At 49.7% G+C, this 20,144-nt stretch overlaps 1 protein-coding gene across 3 annotated transcripts in view; it reads left to right on the top strand.

Annotated features, from left to right (window-relative positions):
• Myo10 (myosin X) overlaps positions 1-20,144 on the top strand; it is a 207,179-nt gene that overhangs the window by 173,830 nt on the left and 13,205 nt on the right. For all 3 annotated transcript variants that reach the window (XM_052159434.1, XM_052159432.1, XM_052159433.1), the window contains 8 exons: positions 10-894; positions 1,960-2,083; positions 4,506-4,749; positions 12,451-12,546; positions 15,154-15,247; positions 16,698-16,753; positions 18,912-19,054; positions 19,525-19,719. In XM_052159434.1, the coding sequence (XP_052015394.1) occupies positions 10-894; positions 1,960-2,083; positions 4,506-4,749; positions 12,451-12,546; positions 15,154-15,247; positions 16,698-16,753; positions 18,912-19,054; positions 19,525-19,719 (1,837 nt within the window). The remainder of the gene's footprint in view (positions 1-9; positions 895-1,959; positions 2,084-4,505; positions 4,750-12,450; positions 12,547-15,153; positions 15,248-16,697; positions 16,754-18,911; positions 19,055-19,524; positions 19,720-20,144) is intronic.

Genomic DNA, 20,144 nt, shown 5'->3' with positions numbered 1-20,144 from the left:
CCGGTCCAGGAGGCGGAAACGAGGAGGCAGCGAGAGCTCGAAGCCTTGCAGGAGAGCCAGAGGGAAGCGGAGCAGACCCGGGAGCTGGAGAAGCAAAGGGAGAACAAGCAGGTGGAGGAGATCCTGCGCCTGGAGAAGGAAATCGAGGACCTGCAGCGCATGAAGGAGCGGCAGGAGCTGTCGCTGACCGAGGCCTCCCTGCAGAAGCTGCAGCAGCTCCGGGACGAGGAGTTGCGCAGGCTGGAGGACGAGGCCTGCCGCGCGGCCCAGGAGTTTCTGGAGTCCCTCAACTTCGATGAGATCGACGAGTGCGTCCGCAACATTGAGCGCTCCCTGTCGGTCGGGAGCGAGCTTTCGGGCGAGCTCACTGAGCTGGCCGAGAGTGCCAGTGGAGAGAAGCCAAACTTCAACTTCAGCCAGCCCTACCCCGAGGAGGAGGTGGACGAGGGCTTCGAGGCTGATGACGACGCCTTCAAGGACTCACCCAACCCCAGTGAGCACGGCCACTCCGACCAGCGAACGAGCGGCATCCGGACCAGCGATGACTCCTCCGAGGAGGACCCCTACATGAACTACACGGTGGTGCCCACCAGCCCCAGCGCCGACAGTACGGTGCTTCTGGCCGCCTCCGTGCAGGACTCGGCGAGCCTGCACAACTCCTCCAGCGGGGAGTCTACCTACTGCATGCCGCAGAACAACGGGGACCTGCCCTCCCCCGACGGCGACTATGACTATGACCAGGACGATTACGAGGATGGCGCCATCACATCCGGCAGCAGCGTGACCTTCTCCAACTCCTACGGGAGCCAGTGGTCCCCAGACTACAGGTATTCCGTGGGAACCTACAACAGTTCCGGAGCGTACCGGTTCAGCTCGGAAGGGGCGCAGTCCTCTGTGAGTATCTGTAGTCTTATCCCTAACTGAGGGAAAGCTCCCCTGTCCCCCATACTGCCGCACCATCAGTAGCATTAAGACCGATCCCTAAAGATTTCAGTCATACCCTTAAGCCCCTCCCTCTTTCCAAAGGCCAGGTAGACCAGTGAAAGTGGGGGTCATCATCAGTGTAAAGCCCAGAACTGGCCTCCTTCACCCAGCATGACAGAACTGGCTTTTTATTTTTATTTCTCTCTGTATGTGAACACGTGTATAGAGAGCCCCAAAGAAAACCATTCAGCAAGTGCCATCTGCCATTGAGGGTGGGGGGTGCACTTATTGGCCTGGACCTCGCCCAGTAGACTCTAGTGGGCTATGCTGGCCAGTGACCCTGGGGACCCACTTGCCTCCCTTCCCTGGTGCTGGGATCGTAAGCAGGTCTAAACTCTAGTTGTTTTTACATAGACTAAGAATCCACTCAGGTAGCAGAGCCGTCTGCTAAGCCGTAAACTACTGACAGGTTGGACAGATGAGATTAGGTGGTGTGGTCATAGACCCAGACTGGCCTATTCAGTGAGGCTCAGCACGGCCCTTCTGCAGTCCATAAGCCCGCCCGCTCACTCACTCTCTGGGGTACAGTGAAGAACTTCCCAGACCGTCCAAACCGCTCAGCGCGTTGTTCTTAATAAGGAGGGATCTGCAGAGTTTAAACATGTTTTGTTTTTTTCTCTTATGTCTTAAATGTTGTCTTTAGTGTCTCAGACTTGGCCAATGTTTTTGGCATAGCAACTTGAAGAGTAAACTCTTGCTTAGCTTGATCAAAATGAGACCCTTCTTTTTAGCGTAGAGTCTTTGGATTCGAGTCAGCTTGTATCACAGGTAGCAAGTCCGCTCACCACCAGACCCTGTGCTTGGGAACGCTGTAATTCTGAATTCCCTGGACAGCCCCGGTAGCCAGACCATCCTCAGTTAGCAGCGCTCCTTCTCCGTTATGAGGCGCTGTGGGTGATTAGCCCCTGCTGGGAGTTTCCATTGCCTGCTTCCCATCCTGCTTACCACTGTCTCTCCTTCTGTCTCCTTGTCCAGTTTGAAGATAGCGAAGAGGACTTCGACTCCAGGTTTGATACGGACGATGAACTCTCCTACCGGAGAGACTCCGTGTACAGCTGCGTCACACTGCCCTATTTCCACAGTTTTCTGTACATGAAAGGTACAGTCTTCAGCTCCCCACAGCCTGGGATGGGGTGGGGGTAAAGTCATTCAGCGCCCCGCCTCACCTCAGTGATATGCCAGTTAGGTGAATGAGAACATTGGGTCACGTGTATGCAATGTGGCCGTTTCCGCTGCAGTGAATGTCACTTGACCCCTGCTAGGGGTTTGGAGACGGGGTGAAGAGTTTGTAAGCCTGCGGCGTCCATCGTGGGCACACTCGTCACCTGGCATCTCTGGCTCACTCGCTCACACATAGACCCAAGCAAATTCCTCAGTCACTGCAGGAAGCCACTGGGCCCCATTCCAGTGATAGCCCCAACCCCGTCCCACCACCAACACACACACACACACACACACACGACCTGGAAGGATGTGCTGAACTCTAGGAGGCACCGCCTGCAAAACTACTCACCATACCCATTTTGTGATGAGATTTTCCGACATCTATTCTAGTTGTTCTTCATCAAAAATGTCGCACTTAAATATTAAGCATTAAAAACCGCGAGGCACCTGCCATTTAGGAATTGTTTTCCTTTTTCTTTTCTTTCTTTTTTTTTAAGATTTATTTATTTTGTATATGTAAGTACGCTGTTGGTGTCTTCAGATTCACCAGAAGAGGGTGTCAGATCCCGTTGGGAATTGAACTCAGGACCTTCGGAAGAGCAGTCAGTGCTCTTAACCGCTGAGCCATCTCTCCACCCCCCCCAACTTTTTTTGGGAGTGGGTGTTTCGAGACAGGGTTTCTCTGTGTAGCCCTGGCTTTCTGGAAGTCACTCCGTATATAGACCAGGCTGGCCTCAAACTCAGAAATCTGCCTGCCTCTCCCTCCCAAGTGCTGGGATTAAAGGCATGCGCCACCACCGCCAGCTTGCCTGCTCCTGTCAGTGCTTAGAAATGCAAATGCTGGCAAAGTCCTAACCAAGACACTTAGCCTCCAGAGATACTCCTGACAAAGCAGGGAAGTCTCGAGAACATGGTTGCCCACAGAAGACCTGGACAAGCGGTAGACACAGAAGGGGGAGGTCTCAGGGGCTGGTACCTAGATTTATCACTTAAAGTTAGTAGGACCACAGGGCAACCTAGGCCTTCAGTTTTCCTCTGGGCCTGTCTTCAGAGGTAAAGATTAAAGTCACCAACAAAACAATGCTAAGGTTTCATTGGGAGAGGCCTTGGCAGCCGTGCTGTGGGGAAGCAGGCCTGTCCTGGTCTCAGCCAGCTGGGTGGAGGATGCTGAGAAGGAAGGAGAGAGAGCATCTGGGGATTTTAATGAGGGGAGGGACTGTGTCTGCATCCATTCCTGCCCAGAAGGGGTCTGTGGGCTCTGTTTTCTCATCTATCAGAGGAATGCACGGTCTTGGGGTTTAAGCCTCCGTGTTTAGGTACCCTGGCCTTTTTGTTACTGTTTGGTCAAAGGGAAGGAAGAGTGTGTGCAGTTTCATAGCGAGCTGTGGGATTGGACTGTCCTCTCCCGCATGCTGTTCATAAAGACTTGTGAGCTAGCGCAGTAAGATGTCTCTTCTGCTTCCGTGGGGAGTCTGCTTACCAAGGTCGGGCCAAACTAGAAAAGGCACGCGTTGTTGCAAAGTATCTCAGAAGACATTTTCTGCCAGGTATGGTGGTTTGTGCCCATCGTCCCAGCCACTCGGAAGGCTGGAGGAGGGGGGCAAGCACCAGGCCAGCCTGGGCATCTTGAGGATGAGACCCTAGCTCCAAATAAAGTTTTTAAGAAACGGAGTGGGGTGGGATTGGTGGAATATGCTAGCTGGCTTAGAATGCAGAGGTCCTGGATTCCGCCCTCAGTACCACAAGACAGGCAGGGAGGGAGGGAGGCAGTGGGCGAGCTCGGATTCCACGGGCATTTTCTCAGTTTTGCAATCTGACCACCTCACTCCGTGCTCCTGTTCATTTGTTATAGTCCCAGCCTCTTGCTTTGTATCCGTAATCCATGTTCAAACGAGATGTCTTCCTGTGAAAAGAAGGTGGTGATATCTTCCATCTCCACTGCTGGAGCCATTGACTGTGCCTATTCCCAAGTCTGTCATATAAGGGAGGACACGCATTGCCTTTGACACAGTCTGTCCACTACTCTAGGGCACTTGGAGGAGACCCTGGGATGGGGGCTTGCTCGTGCACCCCATCATTCCTGGGTAGATTGCACTGACCACTGCCATGTGGGCTGCTTACGGAGATTTCTCAGCTGACAGGAGGAGCCATTTTGTCTGTCGAGGTGGAACAAGTCTCTTGGATGATACAGCCCAGCTGGGTCATCTGCTCGCCAAGCAGAAGCCAGAAGGCCCTCCTTCCCCAGGAAGGGTCTGTGAGCATATGTCAGCCGGGGCAAGGCTCAGACGGGCCTGCGGATCTTGTGGCTCGGTTTGATGGACTCTGTAACCCTTCTCTGCCCTCTCTTGGGGAAACAGGTGGCTTAATGAACTCCTGGAAGCGCCGCTGGTGCGTCCTCAAGGACGAGACCTTCCTGTGGTTCCGCTCCAAGCAGGAAGCCCTCAAGCAGGGCTGGCTGCACAAGAAAGGTGGCGGCTCCTCCACACTGTCGCGGCGCAACTGGAAGAAGCGCTGGTTCGTGCTCCGCCAGTCCAAGCTCATGTACTTTGAGAACGACAGCGAGGAGAAGCTCAAGGGCACCGTGGAAGTCCGCACAGCCAAGTAAGTTCCTGCAGCGGCCTCTGCTGTGCTGACGAGTGCACACACGCGCACGTGCGCACGTGGAAGGGAGATATCAGTGTAGCGCCCTTCCTCAGGAGCCGCCTCGTGGAGGCAGTCTGACACTGGGGCTCAATGCCAGAGAAGTGCGGCTGTCTGGCCAGTACACCCTAGGGACCCTCCTCCTCTGTCTCCCAGGGTTGGGTTGCTAGGTCACACTCAGCTGGCTTTTATTTTTCCTTACCAACTAGCAAGGAAAAGGAGACACTATTAAAAGGGAAATTGACAGGCAGGTACACAAGGTAGAGCAGGCCACATGAGGGAGTCTCTTATTGGACATAAAGGAGTAATAGGCTGTACTTAGGGGTGGAGTACGGGCAGTTCTCTGTTTTGATGGTTAGATTTTTGTTATGTAACCTTTGCTCTATATGTCCCTTCCCATAATGCATTGGTTTTTAATCATATGCATGCCCAATTATATATAGGCATAGGTGGTGAATAGGAGAGTCTTGCTAAGTGTTCGCTTACAGGGAACATGGACTCACAATTATTTCAGGCCCAGTGGGCTCTTCTAAATCTCTTCTACCTGGCTACTTGGCTGTGCCTGGAGTGTGATTGACTAGAGACTCTTCACAGTTGATGGTAGTTAAAGGACGGAGAAACTTATTCTAGTGTTTAGAGTAGGTATGCTTGTGGTTCAGGATAGGCAGGAGTGTCCTGACTTACCAGCAGATTACTAGATGCACTGTAAGGAGAAGGGTGTATGTGGATAGTGCGTGCAGGTGAGGAGGCCTCAGTGCAGGTGAGGCCCCAGTGCCACGTGTGTTGGTACAGTCGGGTTTGGTCTGCACACCCCCTTCCGTTCACACTCGGATTTTTTTAAGTGGGTTCTGAGGCTTGAACCTAGGTCGTGGGCTTGCATAGCAATTACTTAACAGACTTGACTGTCTGGCGAGCCCGTGAGTTCTCCGCAGCAGTAGACTGGTAGAGGCACTCAGACAGCCTTGACAAGTCACTTTACTAGGTCAGATTGTGAAAGAAGCGGAAAACAAGATTCAGTTGTTGGATATTTGGAATAATTCACTTTATTTACTTATTTATGTGTTTATTTATATGTGGTTGCAAGTACGTGCAGATGTTGATTCCCACATGGTAGATAGGCCCTTGAACGTACACCCACTGAAAATGTAACGCCGCGTCCTCAGAGAATGTTGTCTTGACAAAGCACGGTATGATGTAATGCACACCTAAACTCAGCTCTGGAAGGCTTGGGTAGGAAAGTTAAGTTTGAGGTTAGCCTGGACTACTAGAGAGAGACTTCAGGGGCAGCTTGACCTGTATGATAAGAGCCTGTCTCAATAAGCTGGGGAAGCGAGGCCAGACATGACTGTGGGGTAACTGGTTGAAGCGCTCTTGTGGGGCGACCAGCCCCTTCTAGTTCTTCCTCAGCCTGGCTGCTGTCAGTCCGACAACTGAATGGGGAGCCAATCGACAGGCGAGGTTTGGACTGACTCCCCAGCTTCTAGCTGTAATGTACACACTGACCTCTCGGCCAAGATTCCCCCACACTGGAAGAACAGAGCTGGGCCTTGCGCCCACACAGCCTCTCCTGCCAGCAATCCCTTTTAGAAGCAAGGCTCTGGGCTGTCAAGGGACTACTGTTTTTGTTAAAAGGTAATGTCTTTAGAAAGCTGCTGGGGGCGGGGGCAGCTGTTTTTCTCAGTGCACTAGGTACTGAGCATAAAAATCCGATTGTTTAAGAATAACCTGTAGGTGCAGCTGAGAACCAGGAAACCGCAAATATTTGGAAAGTGGCAGAATGAGCTTTGAGAGATGAAATTAACCCCCAAAGTCCCCGCCTTAACAATGGAAGATTGTGCTCCACGAGCTAGCACCAGCAACTTAGGGAAATTACTCATGGGAATGTGGAGAGGAAGTGGCAAGACATTTGTGTTTGATTTCAGGACCACTAGCAAAGAACGGACCTTTTGGGGTCCCTTTAGGTTGTCCTCGGGGGGTTCAGTAGGAACAAGGTTACATTTGGGGCAGCTTGGGTCTGTGGTGTTCACAGCACGCCTCAGCCCTCAGGCCACTGTCCGCTCTGGGCCCTGTGCGCAGTGGCCGTTTAGTCATCCCACAGATGAGGCTGAGGCCACACGTGCTGTCCTCCTCTAAGAGAGGCAGAAGAGTTCGAGGAAGAGAAAGAGAGGCGGGGGTTTTGTCAGACAGAAGCAGCACGCAGGTGGCCCTCCAAAGCCAAAGTTTCCACACTTGCCGGATTCAATAAAATCACTCAGATGGGTGTCGGGCCTGAATACATAGACACAGGCTTGCCCCTGGTTGTTGCTGACACAGTGTGGTACAGCAGCGGGTATTGCTGTGCACTAGGTATAGCAGCATATGGGGAATGCCTGGGTTACATACAGGTGTGAGGAACTGTAGCAGCTGTGTGGGTAGTGTCTGGGGCAGGTCCCCTCCTCAGACACCAAGGGACAGCATGCTGTCCCTTCTTCTTTGCTACTTACACACGTTCTTTTTTTTTTTTTTTAAGAATGTTATTTATTTAGTAGTACATGTAAATATTGTAGCTGCCTTTAGACACACCAGAAGAGGACGCCAGATCTCATTCCAGATGTTTGTGAGCCACCATGTGGTTGCTGGGATTTGAACTCAGGACCTTCGGAAGAGCAGTCAGTGCTCCTAACCGCTGAGCCATCTCTCCAGCCCCCTTACACACGTTCTTAGTCAGGGTTTCTATTGGTGCAACAGAACACCATGACCAAAAAGCAAAGCGGGGAGGAAAGGGATTTATTTGGCTTATCCTTCCAGATCCATCACTGGAGGAAGTCAGGACAGGAACTCAGGCAGGGCAGGAACCTGAGACCAGTAGAGGCCACCGAGGGGTGCTGCTTACTAGCTTGCTCGGCCCACCTTTTTATAGAGCCCAGGACACCAGCCCAGGGCTGGCATCTCCCACCTTGGCCTGGGCCTTCCCCCATTGGTCATTTATTGAGAAAATGCCTCACAGCTGGATCTCATGGAGGTGTTTCCTAAATCAAGGCTCCTTCCTCTGATGACTCTAGCTTGTGTCAGCTTGACACACAAAAATGGTCAGTGCAAGACTAGAGGAAAACACAACTCACACCTTGCCTTGCTTCACTCTCCGCCCATGCAGGGCAGCCACCGACCTGTTCTCTGACCGAGGTCATTTTGCTGAAGCAAGTCGCCGGTGTCATTTCTTGTAATATGTTAGTTCACTCTTAGCGACTCTTTGGAGGACGTGCGCATCAGATTGAGAGTGCCACCTCCTAACATAGTAGATTCCTGCCAAGTTTCCCACAGTTGCCTCATCCGTGCGGCGGAGACTGGCCTGTTGGTTTTGTTGCTTATGTGGCTTCTTTTAGTCAGAATCCAGTAAGGTCTGTGCCCAACCCTTTGACACCGCAGCACAACACTGTCAAAAGATGCACACTCGAGAGCTGCACAGCAAAAGAAAAGGAAACCCAAAAAACAAAGCAGAGCAAAACACAAACCCCACAGAGCTGTATCCTCTTTTTGGTACAACTGGGCCACACGGGGCCCTGCCCGCGGGTCGGGCATGGCCGTCTGCTTGGTTTAAGATCACCGTCTTCTGGCTCACGGATTCCCGCCATTCATGTGCAGCCCAGAGTCAGGCTCTCACCAGGTTTCTCGGCCTCGCTGGCTACACTTGGTCGCTCGGCTGAGCCTGATCCTCCCATCCTGCTGCCTAAGTGACTTAGTCCTTGTTCCTCGAGAGAGATGGAATGGCGTCCCTTTTCTCCCTGACAGTGTTTCTTAGTTGATGTCTGAGTGCTGAGTAAATATGAATTCATTGGGGGTTATAAGAAGCTTGCTCCAGTCACTGTAGGCTATTGTTTATAGCATGTCTTTCCCTCCTCCCCACCCCACCTCAGGAGTGCCCAGATCTATATGTAGATACCTGGGCTGTATGTAAAATGGCACAGTGTTTGTATATAGCCTCCTTCTTCCCCTATATGATAAATTACCTATAGATTCCTCGTAATAACTAGTACAGTACGAATGTCATAAATATTTATATTGAAGGAATTTTGATAAAACTTCAGTGTTCAGTTCAGGAGTGATTCTTCTGAGCACGTTGAGTCTGATGTTGGACTCTTTTGTTTCCTAACGTGTTTCTATAAAGGAAACATTTCCTATGTTTACTGCTAGTGGTGACCCCGAGGTACCTCTTTGTATAGTATTGTCAAGCTAAGCCCTTGCCTTTTCCCTCCGCGCCCCAGTCAGAGTCCAGGAAATCAGTGGGTTCCTCTGAATCATCGAGCACTGACCACTTCATTGTTTTTGTTTTTCCAAGTATCTCTGTGCAGGTTTGGGTTTAACAGGGTTAGTGGGTCCTAGCCCCTGCCGCTCTGCTGGAGTCCCACAGTAGCCCCGCATCTGAACCGGCAGAAGTTGGCACGCCACGTAATCCCTGATCTGTTTCCTGTACTCGCAGCCGTCTCTGAGAGCTCATTTTCTGGGGTGACAGGGTGCTCTGTGCTCTCTTTAGATTGAGGCTCTCTCAACAGAAGGCCCTGGCTTTATTACTTCTTAGTCAGCATTTGGGGAAGTCCTGAACTGAAACCCCGTCAGCATCACCACCCTCTTCACTACAGAGGAGCGTATTACGCCCCCTTGGGCCCTGCCTGTGTTTCTGAGCATTTCTGGGATTTTGAGGTTCAGAGCTGTGAGGCTGGTCATAGAGTCTGAAGCTTCCTTTACATACATGGAGGGTCTGAGTTCTGAGAGGGAAAGAGCCGGTATTCCTGGGGGCCATTCTTCTGCCTACAAGGATCTGTGCTGGTTGGGTTTTAGCAACTTGACACAAGCCAGGGTCATTTGGGAAGAGGCAACTTCAGCTGAGACAATGCCTTGATTAGTAGACTGGCCAGCAGGCCACTCCATATGGGGACTTTTTCCTGATTTATGATTGATGTGTAAGAGGCTAGACCACTGTGAGGAGTGCTATCCCTGAGCAGGTAGTCCTGGCTGACATAAGAACGCAGGCTAACCATGCCGTAACCCCCATCCCTCCATGGCCACTGCTCCAGTTCCTGCCCCGGCTTCTCCCAGGGGTGGCCTGTGATCTGGACACGTAACAGATAACTCTTTCCACCCTGGGTTGTTTTTGGCCGTGGTGTTTCTCCCATCAGTAGAGGAGGAACTAGGATGGCATCCATCGAGAGACCCACTGGGTCGCCCCCTCCCTCTGTGCAAAGGGGGCATCACAGGCTACTCCCTTTTCCCTCAGGTTTTACTATCGGTGTGTAAATTCACTATTTCCGATATCAAAGCACCATGTATGTGACTGCGTGTGCCAGGCATGGCACATGTGGAAATCAGGGCAACTGTGGAGTCGACTCTCCCCCCCACCTTTGTGTCACACCCGCATCATCCATGTGTCTAGTCCTCACTCTGAAGAAGGTGGAGGCAGGAGACTTGCTAGTTTGAGGCCAGCATGGCTGTCTAAAGAAACCTTATCTCAATTAAAAGAAAATACAGATGTGGTATAGCTCAGTGGTAGCTCATTCCTCTGTCCCCTGGTCTTATGGGGTTTTGCATTACAATCACAAAGGCCAGAAGAGGGTCTCAGGTCTCCCTGACTCTAGGCGTACTGGCCTCTGAGCTCCCTGACTGGGCGATAGCAATCAAAGTCTGTTCCTGGAAGAGCGGCAGAGCCCTTGCCTGCCTGCTGAGCTGCACCTCCAGCCCAGGATACATTTAGCTCTGTTCAGTGAGTCCAGCAAGATGGTCACGCCATATTTATTCTTTCTAGCCTGTTAGAATTTCAGTTGTGTTGATATAAAAGAAATACTTTGCTGTGAATAAATTCACTGCTTCCGATATCAAAGCAGGCAGGCAGATCTTCAAGATCGTTCTGACATCAAGTGCTTGGCCAGCTCTGGTCCAATCCTGGTGTCTTGTGTTTAACCCCAATTTAGTGAACCTGTCCCAACCACTGTGTCTCTGATATTAATTAGGGAGTGTCTAGGGGAGATCAGACGGACACCAAAGTCTGCCCTGGCTCTGGAGCCTGTAGTGGGGGCAGTGATGGGGAGGGTGTGCCTGGTGCCAGCCAGGTCTCAACCTGTGATGAGAAGCTTCTTTCTCAGTCAGTTTGTTCTGCTTAACAAATACCCACAACTGGTTAATTTTTAATGAACCAAACTGATGTTGCCTGTGGTCTAAATGCTAAGAAGTCCAAGATTAAGAAAACACATCTTCCTGCATCACCCATGTGTCTAGACCTCACTCTGAAGGTGGAGGCGGGAGACTTGCTAGTTTGAGGCCAGCTTGGCTGTCTAAAGAGACCTTATCTCAATTAAAAAAAAAAAAAACAGATGTGGTGTAGCTCAGTGGTAGAGCGCTTGTCCAGCATGCACCGGGCTTGGATTCAATCCCAGCATTGAAGGGGTGGGGGCGGGGTAAGGGCTGGAGTAGAGAAATGAAGGAAAAGAAAAACAACAGTTTTCAGCCCCAAGAGCTTTAGTCTGTTCACAATAGTGGAGCGTCATAGCTAATCCCTTCTGCAGAGTCCTTCCTGTAAGTGCCTACTTTGTCACACATCCGACCCAGGAGCTAGGGAGTGGCATCCTCAGCCCCAGTTGCTGAGACAAACCAGGGAACCAGCTCACACCTACCAGGCTGCCTCCTGGGTTTCCTCCCATTGTGCCTCAGGCAGAGGGCAGAGGAAGGCTTTTCTGGGCTTTGAGCTGAGTCTGACGTTGGGTGTCCACTATGCTAAGAGACCTGTGTAGAGTCGCCAGGGACCCCCACCCTACCCCACCCCAACCCACCCTGGCACCTGGGAACTTCCCCACTCATCCCCAATGCCACTGCAGAGGAGTCTGGCGCCCCCTGGAGGTCGCTAATAAAGGCTGCCGACAATGCAGTTTAATCCTCTGAAGAGCAGCCCTGCATTTCATTGGTGTTTATGATTTCAGTTACGTGTGGCCAGTAGACACTGATTAGAAAAATTCATATGTAGAGGAAGAAAATAGAGAGAATGGCCACCTACCTTTGTTTGGAGGGAATTATAGTTACTCTGTTGTTGATTACCCTTGCTGCATCTGACTTGCAAAGTTAGCTTTATAGTTCAGGTGCGTGTACGGGTGGTATGCCCCAATGTGAAAATCCCAAATCCAGAACACTCCAGACTCAGAATGCTGCTGTGATGCTTAAGTGGAAAATTCCACTCCGACCTCACATGACCAGTTACAGTCAAAATCCAGGCATGTGGGAATCAGTGTATAGAACTGCATTCAGAAGGCTGGAGCGCAGCCCATAGTGTGCCTTCTGCTTCACATAAAGCGGATGCCATCAGGCTATGTGTGCAAGAGAAATAGAGACATCCCATGTTTAGACTTAGGTTCTGTTCCGAAGATAAAACCCTTGGTCTCAGGCGTTCGGAGCCAGGCATACTCTACACTGTATGGGGAACCCCACAGTGTACTTGATGTGACATTTATTACTATGTTCAGCCTCAGGTACCTCCCAGGAATCTCAGAAGAAATCTCTTATAACTTGGAGGGGGAGGGGTGAGGCGTGGTTTTATAATTTCTAAAGGAACACTTCCCACTATGCCATTTGGTAAAGTGTCTTTCCGGGCTACCCCTAAGGGTTTTTCATCCTTGGTTCCCATTCTGCCTTTGTGTCTTGCAGGGAGATCGTAGACAACACAAGCAAGGAGAATGGGATCGACATCATTATGGCCGACAGGACTTTCCATCTCATCGCGGAATCCCCCGAGGATGCCAGGTGAGGTCTGGGGACAAGCTGCCGCCTCACCATACCCCCCCCCCCCGCCCCCAGTTGAGTTCAGTCATGAGCCCCACATGGACACTGTTTATTCTGTTGCCTTTGAAGGGGTTTTAAGTTTTCCATTGCATTAAGTTTTCTATCAGGACGGTTAAAGAGGCATAGGAGATGTGTGGTTTGTCGCTGAGCTACAGAAGTAAAGAATTATCACAGAGACATAAGGAACGGCCCATCGCCTTAGCCATCCTCTGCATCCTCTGCTTAGTGAATGATAGAGCTGCAACGTGCAGGGGACCTGAAAGTCTCTGCCTTGGAGGACTCAGTGGATGAGCTGTTAGCTACCATTAGCCGCCATATTGCAGGTAGAATTAACTCGTTTGGTTCCCAGTCAGTCCTGTGGGGTAGGTGCCATTATTTATACTGTGTAGACCAAGTGACAGAGAAAGGGGGACACAGGAATAGTCTGTAGGCTCAATCCTGTTGTGTGGACACACAGTTCCCCCGCATTTCTTCCCCAAGAGGTTCCAGTCTCTGGCTGTGACGTCACTCATCACTCTCTGCTGGGGTGAGCCGCCTGGTGTCGCTAGTGGCCCGTGCGTCGCTAGTGGCCGGGGCGAGCCGCCTGGCGTCACAGGTGGCTGGGGCGAGCCGCCTGGCGTCACAGGTGGCCGGGGCGAGCCGCCTGTCTTTGGACCTTGAGCTTATATAGGAACTTTGAACATAGGGAGGAGACAAAGCTAGGGGAGAATGGCATTTGCTCTTCAGTGACACGCATCACAGGGCCATGTAGAGTCTAGGACGCAGTGGAGTGTCCTGTCCACTCTTGGCCTGTGGTGGGACTGACTCCAGGGCTCTGAAGGTGGCAGTCGCTACCTGCCCTGGGCGGTACTAGGTGGTAATCTATGAGGATGATAGCAAGTAGCCTCTGCTATTGAGTGTCCTGCCCAGAAGTTGTCAGAGATTTCTGTTGATTCCTCAGACTCAAGGCTTACTCCCTCCTGCCTGCTATTCCAGGGCTTTTTAAGTTGATTTAACAGCACAGCGGCAACAGGAAAGGTCAAAACACCAGAAAGTAATTCTTCCCATGGGAACAGACCGAAGCCCTGGCTGGACTCAGAAATTATAGCACAAACTGGGAAAGCAAGCAGACCTGAAATTACAGCCCCGACATTCTGTCTGGGACTCCTAGAGACCACATGTGACTTTCTGTGGTCCAGAGACTGCCCTCGACTTCTCAGCTGAATTACGGGCCAGGCGTCCGGCAGCTGCTCCGTCTGTCTTGTGCCATAATGCGCCTGCTAAATTTAACTTAGGGGAAGGTTTTCAGCCAAAACTGATTTCCCCTGACCAGTGGAACACATTGAAAAGAAGAATCCCTATATAGATTTAAAATCATACAAGATTCAGGAGAAATGTGTAAATTGTAGGAGTATCAGTAGAAATGAAAGGCCAGACAGTTTTGCTCTTGTGTTTGTGTGCATGTGCACGTATGTGATTTGCGTGGCAGACATCTTGAATTGGGTTATGTTGCAGTGCCTGGTTTAGGGGACATTTTTTGAATGTCATGACTGCCAGGTGCCCTCTGGTTGACTAAGGATGACCGAAGACAGATGAGAAAGTCTCCTGCTCTGTTTTCTCCCGAGTCCGCAGGATTGAGTGTTTGCAGGCCTTTGCTCCATCAAGAATCTTAGGAAAGAGGTTAACTTTTTGCTGAAAGTAATTTATACACCTAGTTTTATGTGGGGATGTCAGCTTTTCACTTGAATATTCCACTGCGTAGTGGGTCTTTACTTATTAGAAGAGTTCGCTCTTTAAGATGTAAGAAGGAAAGGGGTACCTTGGCTTCTCTGCTCCCTGGTGTATTTTTGTAATCAGCACTGTATGGCTGTATTACTATATGTATGTATTACTGTATGTATGCATGCATGCATTCATGGATGTGAATATATATGTTCCAGGTTATTTTCTTTCTGTCCATCTCAGGTGCTTCTTGCAGGACTTTGGTTCTCCTTTGCTCTGTCTTTCTCATCATGATGCTCTGGAAGTGAGAAAACCCGGTTGAAATGAAAATGGGAGAATTTTGATCACAATAACTCTCTGCTTTTGATTTAGACACCTGTTTTGATTTCCACCTCCCTTGTGGTTTTATTCACTTGTGTGGGGGTCCTGGCCAGAAACCCCAGTGTGCCCTGAGAGGAAAGACAGACGTCAAGCACTGGGTCTGACTGGGTCACTCACTCCTCCGGTGCCGACTTTCTCTCCTTGAGTGGTGTCTTCTCGGGAGTACTTAGTGATGTCTGAGAACCGGCCGGGGTGGGTACTCAATGTGACTGTGCATCCTGCTAAAGGTGGTTGGGCTGTTTTCACGTGTGTGCTTGCATGTGTGCATTCGTGTGTGTGTGTGTGTGTGTGTGTATGTGTGTGTGTGTGTGTGTTTAATGTTGCTTACGATAATATGCACCCCAACTTGCCTGTGAGAAACTGGCGCATTAGCAGCAAAGCGGCTCAGAGGCGGCGGCGGTGCCGTGGACAGGAGACATGGAGAGCGTGGTTTGGCCACTCACTCCGAGCTCGGCCACCTGTGACCCTTGCCCCCTCTCTCCACAGCCAGTGGTTCAGCGTGCTGAGTCAGGTCCACTCGTCCACAGACCAGGAGATCAGGGAAATGCACGATGAGCAGGCGAACCCCCAGAACGCTGTGGTGAGTGGGGGGGGGGGGGGGGCGGTGTCCAGAGTCTTAAATTCTGCTTAAAATCTTTTATAGAAAAATCAAATTGCACATGAGTTCTGCTACATTTCACCTCTTCTACCTAAAATCTTTTTTAAAAGATAATCATAATTTTTATGATTATACCTGAAAACTTACATTTTGAAGAATCACATGAATTGTGAATAATGTTTTCTTTATGTGTGTGTATTCTGGACACACAGGAAGTTATCCACCCCCTTTTTGTTTTAAATCAACTTTTATTGCCTTGTTAGGAAACATTGTGTCTTTTTAAAGAAATTTTTTTTCAAGATTTATTTATTTTATTTGAGTACACTGTCGCTGTCTTTAGACACACCAGAAGAGGGCATCGGAGCATCCAGCCCTTAAAGAAAAAAAACTTTAAACACTATATATATGAATTTTTAAAAAATATTTAAGATGTGTTTTTAACTATGCAAGATATACATACAATTATTTTATTCTTATTGATTTTATTTATATGAGCACACTGTAGCTGTCTTCAGATTCACCAGAAGAGGGCATCAGATCCCATTACAGATGGTCATGAGCCAACATGTGGTTGCTGGGTATTGAACTCAGGACCTCTGGAAGAGCAGTCAGTGCTCTTAACCACTGAGCCATCTCTCCAGCCCACAATTTACTTTTTTGAAAAGCTTTGTTTTTATTTGTAATTGTGTTTAGGTTTGATATGTGGGTATGTGTTACCCTCATAGAACACAAGAGGGCATCAGGTTCCCTTGGAGCCGGGGTTCCAGGACATTGTCAGCCACCTAGTGTGCATGCTGGGAAATAAATCCAGGTCCCCTACAAGAGTGGTATACTCTTGTAGTCACTAACTACTGAGCTAGTTTCCCTCCCCAGCTCCCGGAAAGCTTTAAAATCAAACTTCTCTTTGGAGAATAATTGTTAAATTAATAAAGGATTATTAGCATAAATCAGTAAATTTACAGTATTGGAAAGTTGACTAGTCATCAGTAAAAATGTTTTAAGAGTAAGAAGAGAAGGATTGCCTGATAAATTTATGGTATTTTATTTTAGGATTTATTTATTTTATGTATATGAGTACACCGTAGCTGTCTTCAGATACACCAGAAGAGGGCATCAGGTCTCATCATAGATGGTTGCTGGGAATTGAACTCCGGACCTCTGGAAGTACTCTTAACTGCTGAGCCATCTCTCCATCCCCAGAATTTATAGTGTTTTAAGGAGTGGACTAGAGACTGCCAGAACTCTACTAAAGGGAGGGACTGTCTCTTAGAGAGAGAGAAGAAAAGAAGGCATTTCCTATTTCCTTGGTGTGTTTACTTGGAGTTTTAGTCCAGGGACACCTGGACTGTGACGTAGGGATGTGAGGTCATCCATGTGAGGTCATGTGCTGTTCTGGTTCTTTTGTCACCATCTCCTCTCCGTCCCTTTGCAGGGCACACTGGATGTGGGGCTGATTGATTCTGTATGCGCCTCTGACAGCCCTGACAGGTAAGCTCCAGTCTGGTTCTGCAAGTCCCCATGGGTGGCCTCTGGCCTTGCTCCTGCCCCCTTTGCTGGGCTGTGTATGAAACCTTGGCAGCCACCTCATCTAAAGTCTCCTAGACACTGGCTTTGGGTTGCTGAGGTCAGTGCGAAGCCACACCTTACCAGTCCATCTGCAAACACTGCGGAGCGAGAAGAAGATGGTGTTCGCGTGTGGGATCCGCTCGGGGTAGCTCTTCTGTTGTTTTATTTTTTGAGACACGGCCTGACTGTGTTATCCCAGACTGGTGTCAAAGTTAGGACAGTCCGCCTGCCTCGGTCTCTCAAGTTCTAGAACCCAGTGTGTGAACCACCATATCTAACAGTCTTGGAATTCTTACAGCAAGAAAATGGCTGTTTAGGAAAATGCTATTCCGGCATAGGGAGTCTATAGCATTCCTTTGCCTAAAAATTAATAATGACGTGGTAATAATATGCATGGGAAATAGATACAATAAATATAAATACAACCATGGGCCCTGTCCTTGGCATTTCTCCTCTGACCTTAAAGGCAAACCATCTCCAGATTGCCTTTGTTGACTGACTGACTATTTTTGCTCCTTGGCTGACTGAGTTGTCCTAGGGGCAGAGGCAGAATCAAATCTGACTTTTGCCATTATTAAAGTAACCAGAAGGTAAATACGAGTGTAGTAAGCCTTATATAAATAATAGTAAGGTTTTTTTTTAAAGTCTGCGAGGCAAAGTAAGAGCTCTGGGGGCCCCTATTATGTACACTGGGGCTGTTGGGAGGTGGGAATCCTTTGTCTCCTGAAGTCAGCCAACACCACTTCACCCTGTGCTGTCAGTCTCCACGGTCCAGATTCTGTGTTTACTTAAGGCCTGCCTTCCTAAGCTCGCATCTTTTCACAAACTCCCCGCCCAATTCTGGCCGTACCAGAAACTTTGCATTCTACTGTTTGATTGTTCTCACCTTTCTTCCTTCCCAGCTACGGTTTTTTGTTGTTGGTTTGTTTTGGTGAGATTTTTCAAGACAAGGTTTCTCTGTGTGTTCCTGCCTGGAACTGGCTTTGTTGACCAGGCTGACCTCAGATTCACAGAAAGACAACTGTCGCTGCCTCCCAAGTGCTGGGATTAAAAGCATATGCCACCATCGCCTGGCTCAGCTATGTTTTTGTTTTTGTTTTGTTTTGTTTTTTAGAAATTCTTTATTTATTTTATGTATATGAGTACACTGTAGCTGTCTTCAGACACACCAGAAGAGAGCATCAGATCTCATTACGGATGGTTGTGAGCCACCATGTGGTTGCTTGCTGGGATTTGAACTCAGGACCTTTGGAAGAGCAGTCAGTGCTCTGAACCACTGAGCCATCTCTCCAGCCCTCAGCTATAGTTTTTAAGGGACCTCTGGCCACAGACAGGCAGCCTGCCTAACCTTTTCTTTCTTGAACTCCAGTGATGCTGTGCTACAGAGAACATTTGAAAGCTCAGAAGAGAGTTCTCAGTCAGCAGTATAAGCAGCTACATAAGGAACTCTGAAGGGTCCTGAACACTGGCAGACAGGAGCGGCAGCACAACCTGAGTTTCCAGGATCACTTTATCCCCATCTGGGACATGGGCCCTTACTGAGTGGCTTGGAAAGCATGGGCACCAGCAGCTTTTTGTACCAGGGACGATCAAGGGCATAACCTGTTCCACTGACACCTACCTGCTAATCCTCGTCTGTTACCACTGTCTGGTATTTCATTTCCAGCTCGCAGCAATATTATCCAAAGCTATATCCAGAGTTAGGAAGAAATAGTTTTAGAGATGCATTACAAAAGAAAACAAAAGAAAACAAACAAACAAAAAAAAACCCATGGTGGTTACCTTATTTTGCCTTTCCGGACGAGATTCTTCTGGAAAGTCTGGCGGAAGGAACGGATTCCCTCTCAGGCGTTTTCGGGATGAATGTTTTGCTCCAAGTATAAAGGTTAATGATGCATAAAGCTAGTGCCCCAGAAATATGAGCTAGGTTCGCCTTAACGTGAAATATAAATAGCATTCCAGTATCTCCCGGGGAGCCCTGCGCTGCCAGCGACACAAGGCCATGAAACCTCGCTACAGACAGGCGATGCCCACACTGGGTCTCAGAGCCTTTCCTTTCTCACCCCGTCTCTTCCCTCAGACCCAACTCATTTGTGATCATCACGGCCAACCGGGTGCTGCACTGTAACGCAGACACTCCAGAGGAGATGCACCACTGGATAACCCTACTGCAGAGATCCAAGGGGGACACCAGGGTGGAAGGCCAGGAGTTCATCGTCAGAGGTGACCGCCAGCCATATTTCGTTGTCTTCTTACCTCACGGGCTTGAAGCCTGGAGTTCATCCACGCATCTAGACTAGATGGTCACTGGGGTCCAGAGAATCCTCCTGCTCAGGATAACGGGTGCAGACCACTGCGCCAGGTTTCCACACAGGGCTGCTGGGACTCCGAGCTCAGGCTCCCACGCTTACGAAGCAAACCATTTGTGAGAGCCATACCCGCAGCCTTAAACAGCTTCTCCAAGTTACTTGAGCAGAGCAGTTGGGGGGCAGGGAGGGGAAGCAATGATCACAGCCATGTCTGGCCCCCGTAGGCAGATGTGTGGCCATGACACTTAGGGTTTTGGCTTCCGCTTTTCCGGGCTAGGGTTGGGTGCCATGGCCTCGAGTGTGCCCCAAAAGCACTCTTGGAGTTACCTTTCCCCCAGCCCCTCTTCGCCGACTTCCAGCTGACGCTTGGCCCTTCCTCTCCAGGGTGGCTGCACAAGGAGGTGAAGAACAGTCCGAAGATGTCCTCCCTGAAGCTGAAGAAGCGCTGGTTCGTGCTCACGCACAACTCCCTGGATTACTACAAGAGCTCAGAGAAGAACGCCCTGAAACTAGGCACTCTGGTGCTCAACAGCCTGTGCTCCGTCGTGCCCCCAGACGAGAAGATATTCAAAGAGACAGGTACCGAGGGCCCGGTGACAGACCTCAGAGGCGGGGCTCGCCCCAGTGAGGGAATAACATGTTGTGTTTGGCTTCCTCCACCTGAAGAGAAATGTGTTTGATCTTCCTCCTGAGCTGCTCGGCTCTAAAGGCTTTGTATTTAAAGTTATAGTGGATTTCAGGAATGCAGAAAAAGATAACAACAAAAATACAGAGACCTTTAGAGTCATCAGATGTTAGCCTAGTGCATAAGAAACTGCTGTGTAGGAAGGCTGGTTTGCTTGGGTTGTTTTTTTTTCCCCTAATTTGTAGTACTGTATGATTCTTCTCTTGGTTTCTGTCTCTAGTTGTGATATAGGACTTTTTAAAATGCAGTCACTCCGTTTGTGTCAGATGTGGGTGATGGCGCACATCTTGTCTGAGCATACACTCTTCAGCGTCGGTCT

Source organism: Apodemus sylvaticus, chromosome 16 (genome assembly GCF_947179515.1).
Source record: "Apodemus sylvaticus chromosome 16, mApoSyl1.1, whole genome shotgun sequence".
NCBI classification, from domain to species: domain Eukaryota; kingdom Metazoa; phylum Chordata; class Mammalia; order Rodentia; family Muridae; genus Apodemus; species Apodemus sylvaticus.
This window is presented reverse-complemented; position numbering and strand designations above follow the sequence as displayed.